The sequence below is a fragment of the Scyliorhinus torazame genome, chromosome 15, assembly GCF_047496885.1.
Source record: "Scyliorhinus torazame isolate Kashiwa2021f chromosome 15, sScyTor2.1, whole genome shotgun sequence".
In the NCBI taxonomy this organism is placed as follows: domain Eukaryota; kingdom Metazoa; phylum Chordata; class Chondrichthyes; order Carcharhiniformes; family Scyliorhinidae; genus Scyliorhinus; species Scyliorhinus torazame.
Window position 1 is genome coordinate 151,808,840 of NC_092721.1, and position 19,564 is coordinate 151,828,403.

A 19,564-nucleotide genomic window follows, 5' to 3' on the forward strand; every position below is an offset into this window, starting at 1 on the left:
AGATTGAATTTGCACAAGGAACTGGTTTGGCCACAGTTGGAGCATTGCGTGCTCTTCTGGTTGCTCCATTATAGGAAGACAATTAGGTGGAGTATGGGTAGGCTCTTCTAGAATGCCTCCAAAAATGGAAGTTATGGTATGCACTCAAAAAGCTGGCATAAAAACTGAAAATGCTTACAGCCCTCAGCAGGAGACTGAGGAGAGAAACATTGGGTTAATTAATGACCTGTTGTCAGCACAGAAGTGATTGATTTTATTAGAACAGAGAATATTAAGGTGGACATAATAGGAGTTTTCAAAATATCAGAACTTTTTGAAGCCAGAATAAGCTGATTATCGTCCTTGTATATTATATTTCTATGTTTCAAGGGCTACACAACAATGTTGCCTAATCCCAGGAATCCTCCAGTAAGGCAAAATTTCACTTTGCTATGCAGTGCTGGTAAATCCACGATACCTAACTACAACCTGGACAATGGCAGTATCTGCTACCTTCCAGTAAACATGCATAGTTTACATATTTGGCAGGATTTATGGGAATCTTTGGGTACACCTTCTTCCCATACGTCTCCCCAAATTGATGTTAGTACTGAACGGGCATGAGTAAAAGAACTGTTTGGCCAGCCAAAACCACCTCCTGCACCATTGGAATTTGTCAGTGGAGTTCTCAAAATTCAGTTCAATGGCTGTGTCCACTTTTCCAAGTAAATAAAATCCTTGGTTATATGTTCCTTCACTTAAGTTATTACTTTTTTAAATCCTTACCTTTCTAAAGTCCCTACATGCACAGAAATATGGTAGGCATATGAACCAGGTATATACGTTGGCAGAAGCAGGCACACATGCCACCCTGTCCTATATGTGGGCCCACAATGCTAGATTCAAATGACATTCTCATTTGGATTGATTGGTCAACCATCTAAATAACCATACAAAGAAATCCTAGATTGTTTCATCATTCTGCTATGTTGATTTTTAACTCCTCCTAATGGAGTAGCAAAAATGCTTCTGACTTCTAGCTCATTAATTGGGTTGGTGCCCATGTAGTGTAACTATTGGTTTAGGACCCCACGTGTCATGTTTTGTTTAAACACCTGTTTAGTCGAGTTTTTCAATTTTTTTTTTTTAATTTAGAGTACCCAATTATTTTTCTTTTCCAATTAAGGAGCAATTTAGTGTGGCCAATTCACCTGACCAGCACATCTTTGGGTTGTGGGGGTGAAACCCATGCAGACTTGGGGAGAATGTGCAAACTCCACACGGCCAGTGACCCAGGGCCGGGATTTGAACCCGAGTCCTCTGCGCCGCAGTCCCAGTGCTAACCACTGCGCCACATGCTGCCCGAGAATTTTTCAATTTTTACACAAAACAAGCAAAAGCAAAAAGGCAGCTACAGGTGTCAATGTACAACAGGGACAACCCAAAGCAACAATAATTACAGTGTTAGGAACAACAAGACCGGATGAATCAGGGACAAAATCCCCAACAGGTTCCCACCACGGATAAATGACCCTTCTGCAAACAAACAGGCAATAATTTGGACCTACAGCACACCCATAGCTTAAAATCAAAATGACAGAAGAATAAAATAATACCTGAGGACCCCAGTACTAAAGAGAATTTGGTTAACTCTTGCAGCACAAATTGAACTCTTCTCCAAACTTGGGCCAGAACAGGCAGCCATCCTCACACTTGAGATGGCAAAAGACATATTCAAGGAGAGGACTGGCACTACCAGACCCATGTTAACAACTCAGGGTCTCTCATAGAGAAGATAAAAAAGAACAAGAACAAGAGTCAAGAGCAAAACACTGAGCCCCTACAACCCCATCTGCCAGCCGAGGTCCAAGGACGAAACATCATCAAAATGCCAACACCGCGCCCCCCCTAAAAGGACAAAAGGCAACCTTGAGGTCAAGGCCCAAGACTCAAGAGGAAAATGGCTTGGTCTCAGTTTTAGAGACAAGGGATAATCCCGCACCAGGAGGAGTGGGAACCATCAGAGCAGCCTCCAATAGATTCAGCCACCCAAAAACCAACAAAAATCGATATGTTCCTGTCCATGCCACCTTCCACCTTCCAAGGCCCACCTTCCAATACTATCACCACGAGCTCGCAACCGCAACAACATCAAAACTAAGAGAAATATAGGTAACACGTTTAGCACGCCATAAAGTCCAACGAAAAATTAAGAAGAACAAGAACTGTCAGAACGAACCCCTCAGATCCACCATATTACCACAAAACAAAGACCGGCCAACCAATTGTCACATGGGCTCTTCTAACTCTTAAGAGGAATTAACCAAGGTTAAAGACTGTGCTCTACCTTCAAACTATGCCAATTCAACATCTCTCCGATTGTGGATCAACTACCTCGGGACCCCCATGGCACCCCCAAGTGAGGGGACACCACCCGAGGAGCAACAGCTTAATGACCACAACACTGGGCCTGGCCTAGCCCAGCGCCATTACAAGAATAAAGACATGAAAGAATTAGCCCCTAGGACTACCATGTCCTCCCTGTCCTACACCCCACAAAGGCTAGGCTTTCTGGTCCTGTGTGAAATACGGCACCTAAAGAAACCCTCCCGAGACAGACCACCCCACCAGATATACCCCTACCACCAAAAATAGAGGATGTTAAGGCCGACCTCACCACAAAAGGTCTGACAGCAATAGAACAGTCCTAGAAGGAGACCAAATTCAGGATAAATGACCCACTCCCCACTAAAGGGGAGCTCACAAACCCCTGTCCTCAACAGGATAAAACACAGTCTGCCTGGGCTCAAAGAAGACTAAGCGCAGAAAAAGAAAAGGATTAGATCTGACTACTGGGACACAGCGAGAACAAAACTAACCTTACCACCCACACTCTACATCCATCAGCCCACTCCGGCTCTGCTCATTGTCCCCCCCCCCCCCCCCCAGGATACAATAGGATAAAGATGTTGTTTTGTGCACAACATCACCTCCAAATAATTCCCTTCCCTTCACCCCAGATGGAATAACAACATTAACAGCCAACATTATGATTATCAGCGAGTCTAGGATCACAACTGAGGAGTGAGGTAATCATCAGGATAAAAGATCACTCCACTGGCGAATAAAGAAAGTCGATATCAAGGATAAAGCAGGATCTATAACAGAGAGCTTCAGGATCTTCTAAGGATTTAAATGATCGGAACACGAGCTTCATTACTTCCAGCTTGCCAACTCCCCCGGTCCCAGGCAGTCAACAACCTAGGCCATGCAACAGGACCTCAATCATACAGACGCAGGCTTCCACCAAGGACAATGCTTTCTCTTTCGCAAGAACATCCTCATGCACCGCCACTGCCTTCATAAAGTTACTTCGCAACCCCTGAAACTGTGTTTTGATGTCGCGTATTGCAGAGTCAAGCCATTCAGACAGATTAACTTAATCGTTAGTAGCCACCATCCGCCGGTGAACACTGTACCATCAGGGTGAGAATCCTCCCAAAAGCAGTTGCGCGATCAAAGACAGGGCCCCACCCTAATTTCTTCCGGCCATCACGAGTCAATGAGGATTAAGGCTTTTCAACTCGACTCAGTAAAGATGAAACACCGACCGACAACTATTGGTACATTGCGTTAACCATACAGATCAAGAAAAGACAAAACAAATGTGCAGAAGGATTAAAATAAAGACTGAAAGATGAGCAGATCCGGAGTTCGCAAAAACGCAGATGCTTTTGCGCTCACATCACGTGGTCCACGCGCATCATGTTTGAATGCTCCTCTATCTAGCTTTGGAATGAGTCATTGCAGGGACAAGTGGGAAATGAAAGTTCCAAGTTATTTCAGTGTTTTGTACTGAATACTGTTCATCACCTGGTCTGTGGTAGATGAATTATGTTGGTTCAGGGTCTAAGCCATGGCAGCAGCACAGTACTGTCCAGATTGACACTTATATGTAGCATGGGGGAAGGAGACCCCTATACTCCCCAACCCCAGGCGCTGAACTGATCCGACTCGGCAACACAGGAGGGTCCGTGGGTCCAGCAGCTTGGTGCTGTACATGAAGACCAGCTCGGCATGGAGATGGAGGGCAGGAACTAGTCTATCCCAGCAGAATGATATACAGCACATCAGCAGTGCAGCGCTATGTAGAAAGGTTGTTCCATGCACCTCGTAGTCTCTTGCATACTCAGGCAGCATTGATTATTTCCTTCATTATCAATCTGGTTTTAGACCAAGGTAAATTCATGCTGGCCTAATGCAAGATTGGAACGCCTGATGGGATGGTGGTGATCAGCTGTTTTAATGAGTATTCATGAGGTGCAAATGAATGCAAATGATATTCAAGCTACCAACCAGTGGGAAGACCAATCCGTCATTAATCCACCTTTGGGGGAATTGCAACATGATTTTACACCGGTGGATTTCCAACCTTTTTGGCTCCCGCTGGATTCTCCGCTCCTACTGTGGGCGGGTTGGGAGAATTCCACAATGGATGTCTCTTTCTGTTCCCTTACCGATATGGTATGCAGTCTATTTCCAATGCGGAATGTCTGCATGTATACCATTCTCTATATTGAATGCTTTGGCCTCCTTTTTATACAAATAAAAAAGAAACAAGGCTTCTCAGAAAGATACAGGTCTCTGATTGAACTTGTTGTCAAGCATATTTAAACATCTGATGTAATGCAATGTTAGTTTTTGAAAAGTCGGTTTCTTTGATATTTTCATTATGATGAAGATGTGATTTTTAGTACTGCAACTCAGCAGAACAGAATTTATGTCACTGGAACTTCCAAAGAATAATTTGAACAATTTGATTAGTTTGCCTGGCTTTAAAGATATTGCAGACTGACCATTTTTGATTGATAGCTTTTTGAAGTTTTAAGATTAGTGGTTTAATTTTTGTTTGCTACTTGACAGGTTAAGTTGATGTGTCAAGTTGAATTGTGATGCTCCAAATGTGGCACTTAAGAACATAAGGAATAGGAATAAAAGTAGCCCATACAGCCCTTCAAACCTGTTCCATTATTCAATATGGTCATGGCTGGCCTTCTACCTCAACTACACATTGTTGCATTATTCCACATGCCTTGTTTTGTTTACTATTCAAATATCTGTTGATTCCTGACTGGAGTATAATTAACAATTGAATATCCATGGTCCTCTGAGGTAGAGAATTCCAAAGCTTCATGGCTCTTTGAGAAAAGAAATTCCTCTTCTGAGTCCTAAATATTGAAACCTTATTCTGAGACTGTATTCCCCTAGCCCTAGATTCCCCAGCCAAGAGAAATATCTTTTGAATATCTACACTGTCAAGCCTCTTAAGATTTGTATATGTTTCAATTAATTCACCTTTCATACTTCTAAACTCTAAACAGATTATTGGTCCAGTACCTCAAGGAGGCAGTGGTGGGAAAGATGCCGTCACCTACCTCCTTCTGGAATGTGTCTTTGCAAAGAAAGTATGGAAGGAGATGGAGGTTTTTTTTGCCAAAGTTCATCCCTAGCAGCTCTGTGATGCAGGGCTCTGTGCTCAATGGGCTACTGCAAGTGATGCATATTGAGATAAGCATTGAATGCTGCTGGAGGACCATTAACTTGGCAAAAGATACTCTTGTTCTGCCCAAAATGTATTGGTCTTCCAGTGCAAAGAGATGGAGGCTGGCACATTCCAAGGTCCAGGACTAGGTGCTGAGGGGCAGGCACCACCAAAGCTCGATGAGGAAAGGACGTTGTTGATGGTCTAGGGGCTGGAAACTGTGTAAAATTCCTTGGAGGTTATTTTATAGAATATATATTGTAAATGTCACCTGAAATTGCAATCATATTCAGCCACCTCAGAGTGAAAAGCACTTGCATTTTCATTGCATTTTCAGTAATGTTCAATTTGAACTGTTGTGGAAAATCCTTTTAGATCATAGAATCATAGAATTTACAGTGCAGAAGGAGGCCATTCGGCCCATCGAGTCTGCACCGGCTCTTGGAAAGAGCACCCTACCCAAGGTCAACACCTCCACCCTATCCCCATAACCCAGTAACCCCACCCAACACTAAGGGCAATTTGGGGCACTAAGGGCAATTTATCATGGCCAATCCACCTAACCTGCACGTCTTTGGACTGTGGGAGGAAACTGGAGCACGCGGAGGAAACCCACGCACACACGGGGAGGATGTGCAGACTCCGCACAGACAGTGACCCAAGCAGGAATCGAACCTGGGACCCTGGAGCTGTGAAGCAATTGTGCTATCCACAATGCTACCATGCTGCCCAATAAAGTATATTTATGGAAAAATTAACATTGGCCCAGTATCCTGAGTACATACTCAGGCTGTGGTTTGGAAGATGTCATGATGCCATGTTCCCATTATATGTCCAAATTATAGAATCATAGAATTTACAGTGCAGAATGAGGCCATTCAGCCCATCAAGTCTTCACCGATTCTTGGAAAGAGCACCCTACCCACACCTCCACCCTAACCCTGTAACCCCACCTAACCTAAGGCCAATTTACCTAACCTGCACATCTTTGGACTGTGGGAGGAAACCGGAGCACCCGGAGGAAACCCACGCAGACACGGGGAGAACATGCGGACTCCGCACAGACAGTGACCCAAGCCAGGAATCGAACCTGGGACCCTGGAGCTGTGAAGCAACTGTGCTAACCACTGTGCTACCGTGCAGCCCAAGACACTCAGGACACCCGGACCAAAGGTAGGTTTTTTGTTTCGTTTTTTTTGTCAGCAGCGTGTCCAGGATATAATTACTAGCGTGTTATGTAAAGTCAAATGTTGCTTGCACTTGGTTTACAGGATGGCAGATGTTTGCGTTTGTGGAGCGGTATCGAGATCGCGCATTCAGGGCTCGCTTCTCATCAGAATGAAGGATTAAAATACTGTAATTAGTTAGCAAAGGGGAAATGTTGGGTGTGTGTGTGGGTTCGTGTGTGTGGCGAAGGTGGGCGGGGGGTGGGGGGGCACATTTTTGTTTTACTGTTTTCCGGATCACTGCACGGGCAAGGGACATTTTAAGAACCGGAGGAAAAAATGTGTAATTTGTACTTTCGAGCTTGTTTATGACTTTCCTCTTCTGTCACATGTGTTTCAGTAAAGGTGGTGAAGAGCAGAGCGCTCTGACAGACGATTTGCTGAATTAGAAAAGGCTCACTGCGTCCCACACGCGCTATTCTGCACACTGGATTTCATACACTCTTTCTACAGATCTGAGGTTACTGCGACCATGCAGAATCTGCATCGACCCTCGAGTCCTATACGCACGATTCGTTTTGGTCGCCTTGTATTCATTGACTGAAGTGGAGATGCCGGCGTTGGACTGGGGTGAGCACAGTAAGAAGTCTTACAACACCAGGTTAAAGTCCAACAGGTTTGTTTCGATGTCACTAATTTTCGGAGGAAGGAGCAGCGCTCCGAAAGCTAGTGACATCGAAACAAACCTGTTGAACTTTAACCTGGTGTTGTAAGACTTCTTACTATTGACTGAAGTGGCAGCCCTGCCTTCACCTGAGTCCCAGATATTAGGGAGCAACTCCGTATCCGATATTAGATCCGCTATAGATTTCAGATCCCAAACCAACACAAGGCTTATTGGCAATATTGTTCCGGAAGTAAATGTTAAATGCAACATGTAAATTTATACAGAAGTGAAAACATGAGCCTAAAAGTAACCGAACTGATGTCTGCAGCACTGCATGCAAAGCTCACATCCCGTGTAAACTTGACATATCTGACATCTATCCAATTATATAAGTAAAGACCGTGTAAATGAGAATTCAGCTACTTTTACAACGCAGCAAGGCGAAGATTTCATTTCGATGTGAACGATCTTATTTTGACGTCTCTCATCTTTACAAAACAAATATTAAATCCGAAGGCTCGTCCTTTCTATAAACATGCTCATCTATTGATCTACGGGATAGAACTTGTACGTGACGTCCATCCTTCACTTAAGGTTGGAAACATGACTCCAATCTTGTTGTGCTCTCTACCAGCTTTAATGTTCTGAAATGTTTCACTCCCACTGACTCTAAACTGAGGCAGGAAGGTTGAGTAATCTATTGGCTATGCGTTCTACATCACAAGTATAAAACAAGGCAAGTGTTAGAGAGGTGTTCCCAAAAACAAGTCCTCTTCGTGAAAATTAAATGGAACAAAAGATCGTATTTTAAAAAAATAACTTTTTCGTGATATTTTGGTTCTGGCTATGATTCTGTTAAGCAGGATAGGAAACTGACCTTTCTTAAATAAAGGAGGTACAATGTATGAAATAAACATGACCCGAGAAGTCATAATAACAGATGGATTAGATGCAACAAAAATGTTGTTTTGAATAAAGTGTCACCGAAATTGTTTCAGTGGTAAGAGATGCGTGTACATCCACACACGTGGGTTTGATGCATGAGTGGCCCAGATTCACGATACAACGGGATTACAAATGAAATAGAAACATATAAACCTATTCATGCCGTTACGTGACCATCTGCTGACGATACCTCTTCCCGCAATTGGAATTAATATATACAATTGACATTCAAACTAGTTAGCAGTACAAACTGAAATACACTCAGCAATGATTAAGATAGCGTAACTGCAAGTCAAATCTCCTCATGTGGCTACTCACAACCCGTCGGTCTTCCAAAGCCCATAGTTAAATACAGGTATAAGATGTACTTATACGTACTCAGAACCAGAATAAAGAGCTTGCTTGCTGTTTCAAACATGAGTTCCAACATTGTGTTTTTACACTTCATAAACGTTATCAAAAACAGGATATGAAAAGATACTCCACAAGTGTACTGCACCAACAATTGAAGCTGAAAGTGACTGCGGGGCTTTATTTAACCTGTCTATACGTCACTCAACAGGAACCAGTGCAGAGAAGCTTAGCCCGTCCTCTTTGCAATAATGCTATGCTCGTTTATTAATTTTCAGTGTGAAAATATTAGTAAAAACCTTTCTTTCTTTTTGATTTTGCTATTTGGCACCTACCACATTTTCTAAATTCGACTGTGACTTATTCAACGAAAGTGAATATTTTATTTTCACAGCGACACAAAGCAAATTTTCTGCCGGCCTTTTTAAATCATGATTTTACTGGTAAATAAAATATTTAATAATCTATTAAATTTCATGGGACATACCCAAGCGCACTTTATCAAGTTCGTGTGCACCATGTCGATCTATTAAACTGAACTTCTCCAGAACTCTTCAAATGAAAAAAAAAGGCTAGTTTTGTAATTCATCATTGGCAAGGCCAGCGTTTACTGTCCGTCGCTCACTGTCCTGAGAGATGATGGTGGGTCTTCGCCCTGAATCAATGGCAATGGTTTGATGGAACTGAGTACATTGCTAGGTCAGAATAAAGGGCAGTTAAGAGTCGCGGTATCGGACTAGAGGCACATTTGGGCTAGACCAGGTAAGGAGAAAGGTTTCCTCTTGAAAGAACATTGGTGACCCAGCTGGGTTTTATGACAAGTGGTTACATTCACTGATACTTCCTTTTTGTTCCTATAAACAGAATTCAGACTCTCAAACTGCTATGGTGCGTTTGTCAGCTGTTTCTGTGGATTGTACCAGTCCAGTAGCAAAACCACAATGCGGCCATCGTGATGTATAATAAACGTACTCAAAGCAAATGGTCCAAATAAACTTTGTTCCAAATATATCAAATAATTGAGATTTTTTTATTAATTGACGTGTGTCAGGCTGCCATATCTGCGGGGAGTGAAGTTGCTCAAATGGAATTCTGACTGAGGTCACAAAATAATCTCGCACTATTTCAGCTGTTGTAGTGAATGCAGAATCTGTGCTGGACTTGCATCTTTCACCTGTATTTGAAAACAACTTTTCAACTTTAGAGTTTAGAGGGGGAAAAACTTGCATTTCAACTGTTTAATGTTAGTAAACAGCTGACAACACATTACAGATGTTAAATGGGAGCATTACAGATGTTAAAATTTGAAATAACGTTTCAATGCTAGCAAATTGAAGACTTAACAACCAGAAAACAAAGTCGATTTGGCACTACGAGTCAAAGCCATCAGCTTTGCACCCATCTACACAGGTACCAGTGTCAAACAGGTACGTACAGTATTAAAGTGACATAAATATTATTCATATCACGAGTGTAACCATGCAAGAGGTTAGGTATGGGGTCTGTAAACCTAATGACAAGAGGAGCCATTTAAAAAAATGGAGTCAAAAACACAATATTGCAATGCTGTTCATTAATACAACTAAAAAAACAGGACAGGCATTTATGAATTTCTATGCCATTTTATTGATACTCATAAATGGAAATAGATTAATAGCAGTGAAGGAAAACATTTGATTATCAACAATATTTTAAAGATTTTGACGAGAAGTTACTAAGTACAATGTTAATAAAAAGTACAATGTTAATAAAAGTTTAAATCATCCAGACAGGCTATTTAATTAACATCAACGACTTCCTTAAATGAAAAACAAAACAATTTCTTTAAAGCAATTTCTGCTGATGAACTTTTTGGGGAGTTATCTGACCAGCATGCTGTTGTTTTCATTTTCAAGTAGGACTGTAAACTTTCATCATTCAATTGGCTTCACACTGGAGCTGAATTTATATCCTCGATCGGTTGGCTGGTGATATCTACGGTAATTTTCACTGTTCTGTCCCTCACAGTCTTCGCAGTTAAAGGCATGTCTTTACATTTTTTAATGATTAATTTAAAATATTTTTAAATCACTGTACAGTTGCTCTGAGACTTTGATAAAGCATTCTGTTACATATTCACCATTTATGAACAGTTTTCCTTGTTTCACAATCTCTTGAGCTACTACAAAAGTACTAAGTAGTACTTTTCATGATTTCGCCATTTAGTGAACTTGTCCAAGATTTATCTGCCCTGCTCCTGAATTCCTGCGCTGCATTTTTATCAGGCTCGTCCAGCTGTATAACGTCCGGTGGAGGCACTGTGCCTTGAAGTGAAATGCCTCTCAAGACTTGATTCCTTGGTGTTGGCGAATTTCTCACTGCAAACGAGACACGCAGTGAGGCCAGCCAAATTTGGGATGAATGCGAATGAATCAGTCCATTCATCTTGAAATTCTCAATTTTCCTCTTCAATTCTTCTCTTCTTTGCAGTCGTTTTCAAAGCACCCTCAGAATAAGTTTGTCCCTTCAATGATTATGTGCCTGCTTGCACACGACGCACGTGCTCACCAACACAGCCTTAGCACCACAGGGCCAGGGTGAGTGCACTCTTTTGTTCATTCATGTGCCTGCCTGCATGTACCATCAAGAATTCTCATGCTACGATTGGCTCATCATCATCATCCTAATTGCACCCAATCGCCGAGGGCTAGCTCATTCATGCCGACCAATCAGACTCAGAATACCCTGACCAATCAGAATGTGCCATTTTCTCACCAGAGCCAGGGTGAGTGTGGTGTGCGGTTGATTCATGTGTCTGTTGACCCATGTGATTGGATGGACCCTTTTTTGATGGTGAAGCATTCAGCAAGCAAGAGTTTGGATAGTTGATGAGTTTCTGCGTTGGAAACCATATTGGGAGGAACAATTTTCTGAAACCTCATTCAGTCAGTGTTTAAAGGGTGCGTTCAGACCAATGCAGGCCAGCAGCACGGTTTAAGTCCCGTACCAGCCTCCCCGAACAGGCGTTGGAATGTGGCGACTAGGGGCTTTTCACAGTAACTTCATTTGAAGCCTACTTGTGACAATAAGCGATTTTCATTTCATTTCATTTCGCGGTTGCGCAGGATCCGCATATCAGAACCAAGGGAGCCACAAGTTGTTGAATCCCTCTTTAGGTTAAACAAAAATATATAAAGTTGTACTTGAAGAAGTCACAACAGGTCAGACTGCTATTAAAAGCACACAGTCCTTTATTGGTTGATTCTTTTAAAAAGTAGGTGGATGGATAAAAAGCAGGATTGAACGCTACAGGAATTAAGATACAACATTTTGCTTTTCATAAGCACTGATGAGCATGATTTGACCTATCATTTTGGCTCATATTAAGCACTATAGATTTGGAGTTAGAATTTCCAGTGGATCAGGTGAGTGGTCCAAAAATTGAACTCAAAACAAAGTTCCTGTTTGCACTTTTAATGAACAGCAACTGTGGTAACTGTAAAGGATTCACAGACAAAATGTATATTTGTTTACATCTTGCACAGCTGATTTGAACATAAGCATGCCAGTCATGGTTCTAAGTCAGAAGGTTTTGGGTTCAAGTACAACTCCAGGCATGTCAGCACAAAATCTAGACATTCCAGTGTGGGACCAAATGAAGCTCTGCACTGTCGGATATGCCTTTCAGGTAGGCCAAAACCCTGTTTACCATCCTAGTTAAAAGATCCCATTGTACTATTTCTAATAAGTGCAGGGAAATTCTCCTGCATTTCCTAGCCAATACGTAACCCTCAATCAACACCTAAAAACAGATTATCTGGCCATTATGGCATTCTGTCAGTGTGACACTGTTGTACACAAATTGACTGCCATTACAATGGTCACTACACTTCACAAGTACTTAATTGGATGCATGTAAAGTGCTTTGGAGTGTTCTGAAGTCAAGAAAGTCACTTTATAAAGGAAGATCTTCCTCCCCTCCTTATAATCAGAAAAAGTCCTGATCAAATCATACAGTTCTCTTTTCATCTGACCACAGTTTGTATACTACATTTCTGTTCATAGCGACACAAAATAAATATTCAAGCACTGGCAACAGTGCAGAGAAGAGACGACCATAGATCTGAGTTATTTGAAGGAACTTGGGTCCAGATCTTTGCTTCTAGATTTGGTGCCTAGCGAGAGGAGAATTCCCAACCTTTAACGGTGATGGCCTGCAGTTCCAATTTTAATTGGGGGGGGGGGGTGTCAAGCCCACCTCCCCACCATGAATGGAGAGGCTGCCCATTGTGGTGACAGACTGGGCGGAAGGCCTGCCTCTGTTTTGGCACCTTGCTAATTCAGTTAAAAAATTATTAAATCAAAAAACAGCTTTTCAGCCCTCATACCCCACAACCTCACCGATGCTCTATCCATCCCAAGGTAGGTCATCTCATGCCGCCACACATAACCATGGTCCCTCATATCCCTTCTGGTAACCCATGCCCACCCCTCCCGTAGTTGCTAAAATCTCAATGCCAACCCACGCCCCTCTGCTTCCTCCCATAGTCCCTCATATCCTTTCTGTTACACATATTCCTATGGCTCTTTAAGGCCCCTGTGCCAACCAAGTACCAACTCATGCTAAACCATGCCAACCCACCACCCCTTGCCCTTAACCCTTCCATGCCAACACACCATATCCACAATGTGCAGACCCCAGGAGCCATGTTAACATAAAATAGTTATGTATCTATAGATAACATCACTATTTTAAGCTGTCATGTATTTTCCTAGTAACATCAGTAACACTAATTTAACAAGATATAATAGGATGCAATTTGCCCAGTGTCATGGGATTGTCACGTTAACAAATGTTTGTCTGCTCAAGTGGCTGCAGTGATGTCAGAGTGTGGGTGGAGCTGAGCTCTAGCTCTGCTTTTCAGTTTCGCTTTGAGGAAAAGCTTGGGTGTGTCTGTGTTTTTTGGTTTTGTTTTAGTGTTGGAGCTGAAGCCAGCCAAAGAAGGTGTAATTTCGATCTCTCTGCCATCCAAAGATGATCTCTAGATCATTTGGTTAATTCAGAGTGATAACTGCTTTCAGTAGAGAATTTAAACCTGATGTGCTTCTGTAAAAAGGATTTTTGTCTTATGGATGGTGAAAAGAAAGTTTAAGGATTACTTAGAGTGTTGTATTATTTGGGGGGGTGTATTTGAATGATGGGTGCTAAGATGTTCACTGTATGTTTTCAAAAGATTAACTGAGTTCAAAGAATAAACATTGTATTGCTTTAAAAATTACTTTTAAATTTCTGCTGCACCACATCTGTAGAGTGGGCCGTGTGCTCCCCATACAACAACTAGTAAAAGTCATGGGTCAGGTGAACTCCATGATACACTTTGGGGTTCTCTAAACCCTGGCCCATAACAAATTGGGGGCTCGAGGGGGATAAAAGTATATCTATTGGATTGGCTTAGTGAACTTAAAGACAGTGAGGGGTGAGCATATTGTGGTTGCTTTTCAGGTGTGGTATTTCAGTTTAAGTAGGGAGTGTGTTGTGGACAATGGCTCTGATGTTTTTGGGGGTGGAGACGGTCACACGCAGTACCTTACGGACAGAGACTAAAACTAGGCTTTTAGAGTTGGCAAAAACATTGCAGTTATTATTACCTGACAAAATGCGAAAAGGTGAGGTAATTATGGTGGTGGCTAGACATTTAAAATTGCCTGAGATACGGTTTGACTCATTGGAAATGGCAAAACTCCAGTTACAAATTAAACAAATGGAACATAAGAAAGAATTAAAGCAGCTTGAATACGAAAGAGAGAGAGAGGAAAAAAAAGAGATAGAGAGGAAAAAGAAAAAGGGAGAGAAGAAAGGAGAACAGAAAGAATAGCCATAGCAGAACAAAAGGAAAGAGAAAGGAAGATACAGATCAGGGAAAAAGATAAAGAGACAGAGTCTGAACTTCAGAAAATGGCCATGAACATGACAGTCAATTCAAATTGGCGGACGTAAAGGGAAATGTACAGTTGGAGGATAGTGATGACGATAGTGAGAAAGAGCGTCATAGTCAAAGGCTTGGTGGGGATCTATTTAAATATGTCCACGCAATGCCAAGGTTTGATGAGAAGGAGGTAGAAGCCTTTTTCATTTCATTTGGGAAGGTAGCTAAACAAATGAAATGGCCACAGGACATGGACATGTGGGTATTACTGATTCAAACAAAGCTGGTAGGTAGGGCTAGTGAAGTGTTTGCATCACTATCGGAGGAGGTATCTGGGACGTATGAGGAGGTGAAAAAATCCATCTTAGGTGCATGTGAACTAGTGCCTGAAGCCTACAGACAAAGGTTTAGAAATTTGAGGAAAGAATTTGGTCAAACATACATGGAGTTTGAAAGGATCGAACAGAGTAATTTTGATAGGTGGATAAGGGCTTTCAAAATTGACCAAACGTATAAAGCTCTCAGAGAAATTATATTTTAGGAGGAGTTTAAAAATTCAATTCCTGATGTAGTGAGAACTCATGTGGAAGAGCAGAGGATTAAAACTGTGAAGTTAGCAGCATAAATGGCAGATAATTATGAATTAGTTCATAAATCAAAGCTTGGTTTCTGACATCAGTTTCAGCCTGTGAGGGATAGAAACTGGGGACATGAGAAATACTCAAGTGGGAAAGGTAAAGGTGATCTGATGGGAGATAATAAGAAGTGTGTACCTCAGATTAAAAAAGGAATCCAGGAGGGTGGAAGAGACATGAAAAGTTTCAAATGCTTTCACTGTAATAAACTAGGCCATGTAAAGTCACAGTATTGGTGGTTGAAGAAAAGCACTGGGAAGGCTGATGTGGTAAAACAGGATAAGACTGAGGTTTGTTAAAGTGGTAAATGAAAGCCCAAGTGAAGCGAAGGAGGTGCAAATGATTGTACAGCCTGATCAAGAGGTGATTGATAAGAAGGTGCCAGATCTCTTTAAAGAATTTACTTGTGTGGGTAAAGTTTACTTATGTGTATCAGGAGGCGCAGGTAAAGCAGTCACAATTTTAAGAGATACGGGAGCTAGTCAATCTTTGATGGTAAGAGATGAGGAGTTATGTAGTTTGGGAGGAATATTGCCAGAAAAGGTGGTAATATGTGGAATTCAGGGTGAGAAGAGTAGTGTTCCATTATATAAGATAAGGTTGGAAAGTCCAGTGAAGAGTGGTGAAGTGGTAGTAGGAGTAATAGAGAAACTATCTTGTCCAGGAATACAGTTATCTTGAGTAATGATATAGCTGAATCGCAGGTGGGAGTGATGCCTACTGTGGTTGATAAGCCAGTGAAAAACCAGACAACTGAAGTGTTGAAGGACGAGTATCTTGGGATTTTTCCAGATTAGTAACAAGGTCGCAAAGTCACAGGTTAAGACAAGAGGAGAAATCAAAGAGTGAAGATAAAGTTGAGGTGCAATTATCAGAAACGATTTTTGATCAGATGGTTGAAAAAGAACAAGAACAGGTGGAGGATGAGGTGGATATTTTTAGTTCAGGAAAATTGGCGGAGTTACAACAGAAAGATGTAGAAATAAACCGGATGTATCAGAAAGCATACACGGAAGAGGAATCTGAGTGTATACCAGAGTGTTATTACTGTAAAAGTGATGTCTTGATGAGAAAATGGAGACCTTTACATATGCAGGCGGATGAAAAGTGGGCAGAAGTGCATCAAGTAGTATTGTCGGTAGGGTTTGGAAAGGAGGTGTTGTGAGTAGCACATGAGGTACCAGTGGGAGGTCATTTGGGAGTAAGGAAAACTCAAGCTAATGTAAAAAAACATTTTTATTGGCCTGGACTACATAAAGATGCAGTTAAATTTTGTCAATCATGTCACAGGTGATAGGGAAACCTCAAGCAGTGATAAAACCAGTGCCCTTAATACCCATTCCGGCATTTGTGGAACCTTTTACAAGGGTCCTAATTGATTGCTTAGGACCGCTTCCTAAAACGAAAAGTGTGAATCAATATCTTTTGACTATAATGGATGCGTCTACTAGGTTTCCAGAGGCCATTCCAGAACGTAATATTACAGCTAAAAAGATTATGGAGGAGTTACTTAAATTCTTTACTAGATATGGACTACCCACAGAAATACAATCAGATTAAGGATCAAATTTTACCTCAAGGTTAATCAAAGAAGTCATGGATAGCTTAGGAATAAAACAATTTATATCAACTGCGTACCATCCAGAATTGCAGGGGGCATTAGAAAGGTGGCATCAGACATTAAAGACAATGTTGAGTGCTTATTGTCCAGATTATCCAGAGGATTGGGATAAAGAAATTCCATTCGTACTATTTGCAATTAGGGATGCACCTAATGAGTCAACCAACTTCAGTCCTTTTGAACTAATTTTTGGTCATGAGATAAGAGGACCACTTAAATTGGTTAAGGAAAAATTGGTGAGTGAGAAATCAGAACTTACATTATTGGATTACGTGTCAAATTTTAGGGAACGATTAAATAGAGCAGGTGAATTGGCTAGAGAACATTTAAAAGTTGCACAACAAGTGATGAAACGGGTAGCGGACAAGAAATCCAAAGTTCGTAGTTTTGCCTGTGGAGATAAAGTTTTAGTATTGTTTCCAGTGGTAGGTGAACCTTTAAAAGCAAGGTTTTGTGGACCTTATCAGATTGAAAGGAAATTAAGTGAGGTGAATTATATGGTAAGAACGCCAGATAGAAGGAAAACTCACCAAGTATGTCATGTGAATATGCTTAAAAGGTACTTTGAAAGGGAAGGAGAGAAAAAGGAGGAGGTTTTAATGATTCTAACTCAAAGTGACGAACCAAATCCAGATGACTGTGAATTTGACATACCTCAAATTAAATTGGAAAACGAGGATGTTCTTAAAAATTGGGATAAATTGTTGAGTTACCTTCCAGAGAAAAAACAAACTGACCTGAAAGAGTTATTGATATCACATAGGCAAGTTTGTGGAGATAAATTGGGAAGTACTAAAATGGCTAATCATGATGTAGATGTGGGAAATGCTGTTCCAATTAAACAGCATCCATATAGAGTTAACCCTTTAAAATTGGCACAGGTTAACAAAGATATTGAAAGTATGCTTAAAAATGGCATAATTGAAGTGGGTTGCTCACCCATCGTGATGGCACCAAAACCAGACGGTATCTAACGGTTGTGTGTGGACAATCAAAGGTTAATGCAGTTACAAGAATGGACTCTTATCCTATCCCACGCTTGGAGGATTGCATTGAGAAGGTGGGACAATCCGCTTTTATTTCCAAATTGGGTTTACTTAAAGATTACTGGCAGGTACCTTTATCCGACAGGGCGAAGGAGATTTCAGCTTTTGTGACTCCAGATGGTATATACCAATTCAGAGTTATTTCGTTTGGCATGAAAAACGCCCCAGCCACATTTCAACGGTTAACTAACAAAGTCGTTTCAGGATTACCCAATTGTGCAGTTATACATCGACGATCTGGTAATTTTCAGCCAGACATGGACAGAACATTTGAAGCATTTGATGAAGTTAGTAGATCGACTTCAGGAGGCGGGTTTAGTGATAAACCTAGCCAAAAGTGAACCTCGCCCAAGACGCTTTCCTTGGCCATACAATTGGACAGGGTCAAATGGTCCCACGGGATGTGAAAATAAAAGTTATTGGGGAGTTTCCGGTGCCCTCGACATGACGGGAAATAATGCGTTGTCTGAGTACGAGTGGATTTTACCGGAAATTTGTACTGAAATGAAATGAAAAGAAAATCGCTTATTGTCACAAGTAGGCTTCAATGAAGTTACTGTGAAAAGCCCCTAGTCGCCACATTCCAGGGCTTGTTCGGGGAGGCTGTTACGGGAATTGAACCGTGCTGCTGGCCTGCCTTGGTCTGCTTTCAAAGCCAGCGATTTAGCCCTGTGCTAAACAGCCCCTATTTCAGCAGTGTGGCTGCTCCACTGACGGACTTGCTGAAGAAGCGCAACAAATTCCAGTGGACATCGGAGTGTCAACAGGCATTTGATGGCCTGAAGGCTGTGTTAACCACTGCTCCTGTGTTAGCAATCCCAAATTACACAAAACCATTCAAAGTGGCTGTTGATGCGAATGATGTGGGCATAGGTGCGGTGCTTCTACAAGGCGGCCTATTGGTTATTTTTCAAAAAAATTGAATTCTCACCAGAAGTATTCCACGATTGAGAAGGAGACTTTGAGCTTGGTGCTGACTTTGCAACATTTTCAAATTTATGTGACCAGCAATCCGTCTGAGACAATTATCTATACTGATCATAATCCACTGACGTTTTTGGCACGATTCTGGAATAACAATGCCGGATTGTTTCGATGGAGTTTATTGTTACAGCCATTTCAGTTAAAAATAATACATGTGGCAGGATGAGAAAATGTGATAGCCGATGCTTTGTCAAGAATGTGATGATGAGTTACAGGAAGAAGAACTGAAATGGACTATGTTATTATGCCTGTTTGCGTGTGTTGTTTTTCTTAAACAAAAACGTATATTTACTGTCTGCATTTCTTAAAGAAAAGTGAAAAGGTGAAAAATGAAACCACCTTGAAGTTGATGGTTTATTTTTTTCTCTTGTGGGGAGGTGTCATGGTAATGTCACTTTAAGAAATGTTTGTCTGCTCAAGTGGCTGCAGTGATGTCAGAGTGTGGGTGGAGCTGAGCTCTGGCTCTGCTTTTTAGTTTCGCTTTGAGGAAAAGCTTGGGTGTGTCTGTATTTTCTGGTTTTGTTTTAGTGTTGGAGTTGAAGCCAGCCAAAGAAGGTGTAATTTCGATCTCTCTGCCATCTAAAGACTTCTAGAACATTTGGTTAATTCAGAGTGATAACTGCTTTCAGTAGAGAATTCAAACCTGATGTGCTTCTGTAAAAAGGATTTTTGTCTTATGGATGTTAAAAGGAAAGTTTAAGGATTACTTAGAGTGTTGTATT

The 19,564-nt window shown here is 41.5% G+C and overlaps 1 protein-coding gene across 1 annotated transcript in view; it reads right to left on the reverse strand.

Moving 5' to 3' along the window:
* The window catches only part of flt3 (fms related receptor tyrosine kinase 3), a 206,556-nt gene extending 197,829 nt beyond the window's left edge, over positions 1-8,727 (reverse strand). Inside the window, exon 1 of the mRNA XM_072476942.1 lies at positions 8,678-8,727. Coding sequence (XP_072333043.1) covers positions 8,678-8,717 — 40 coding nt within the window. The 5' untranslated portion in view covers positions 8,718-8,727. The remainder of the gene's footprint in view (positions 1-8,677) is intronic.
* Between the last annotated feature and the right edge of the window lie 10,837 nt (positions 8,728-19,564).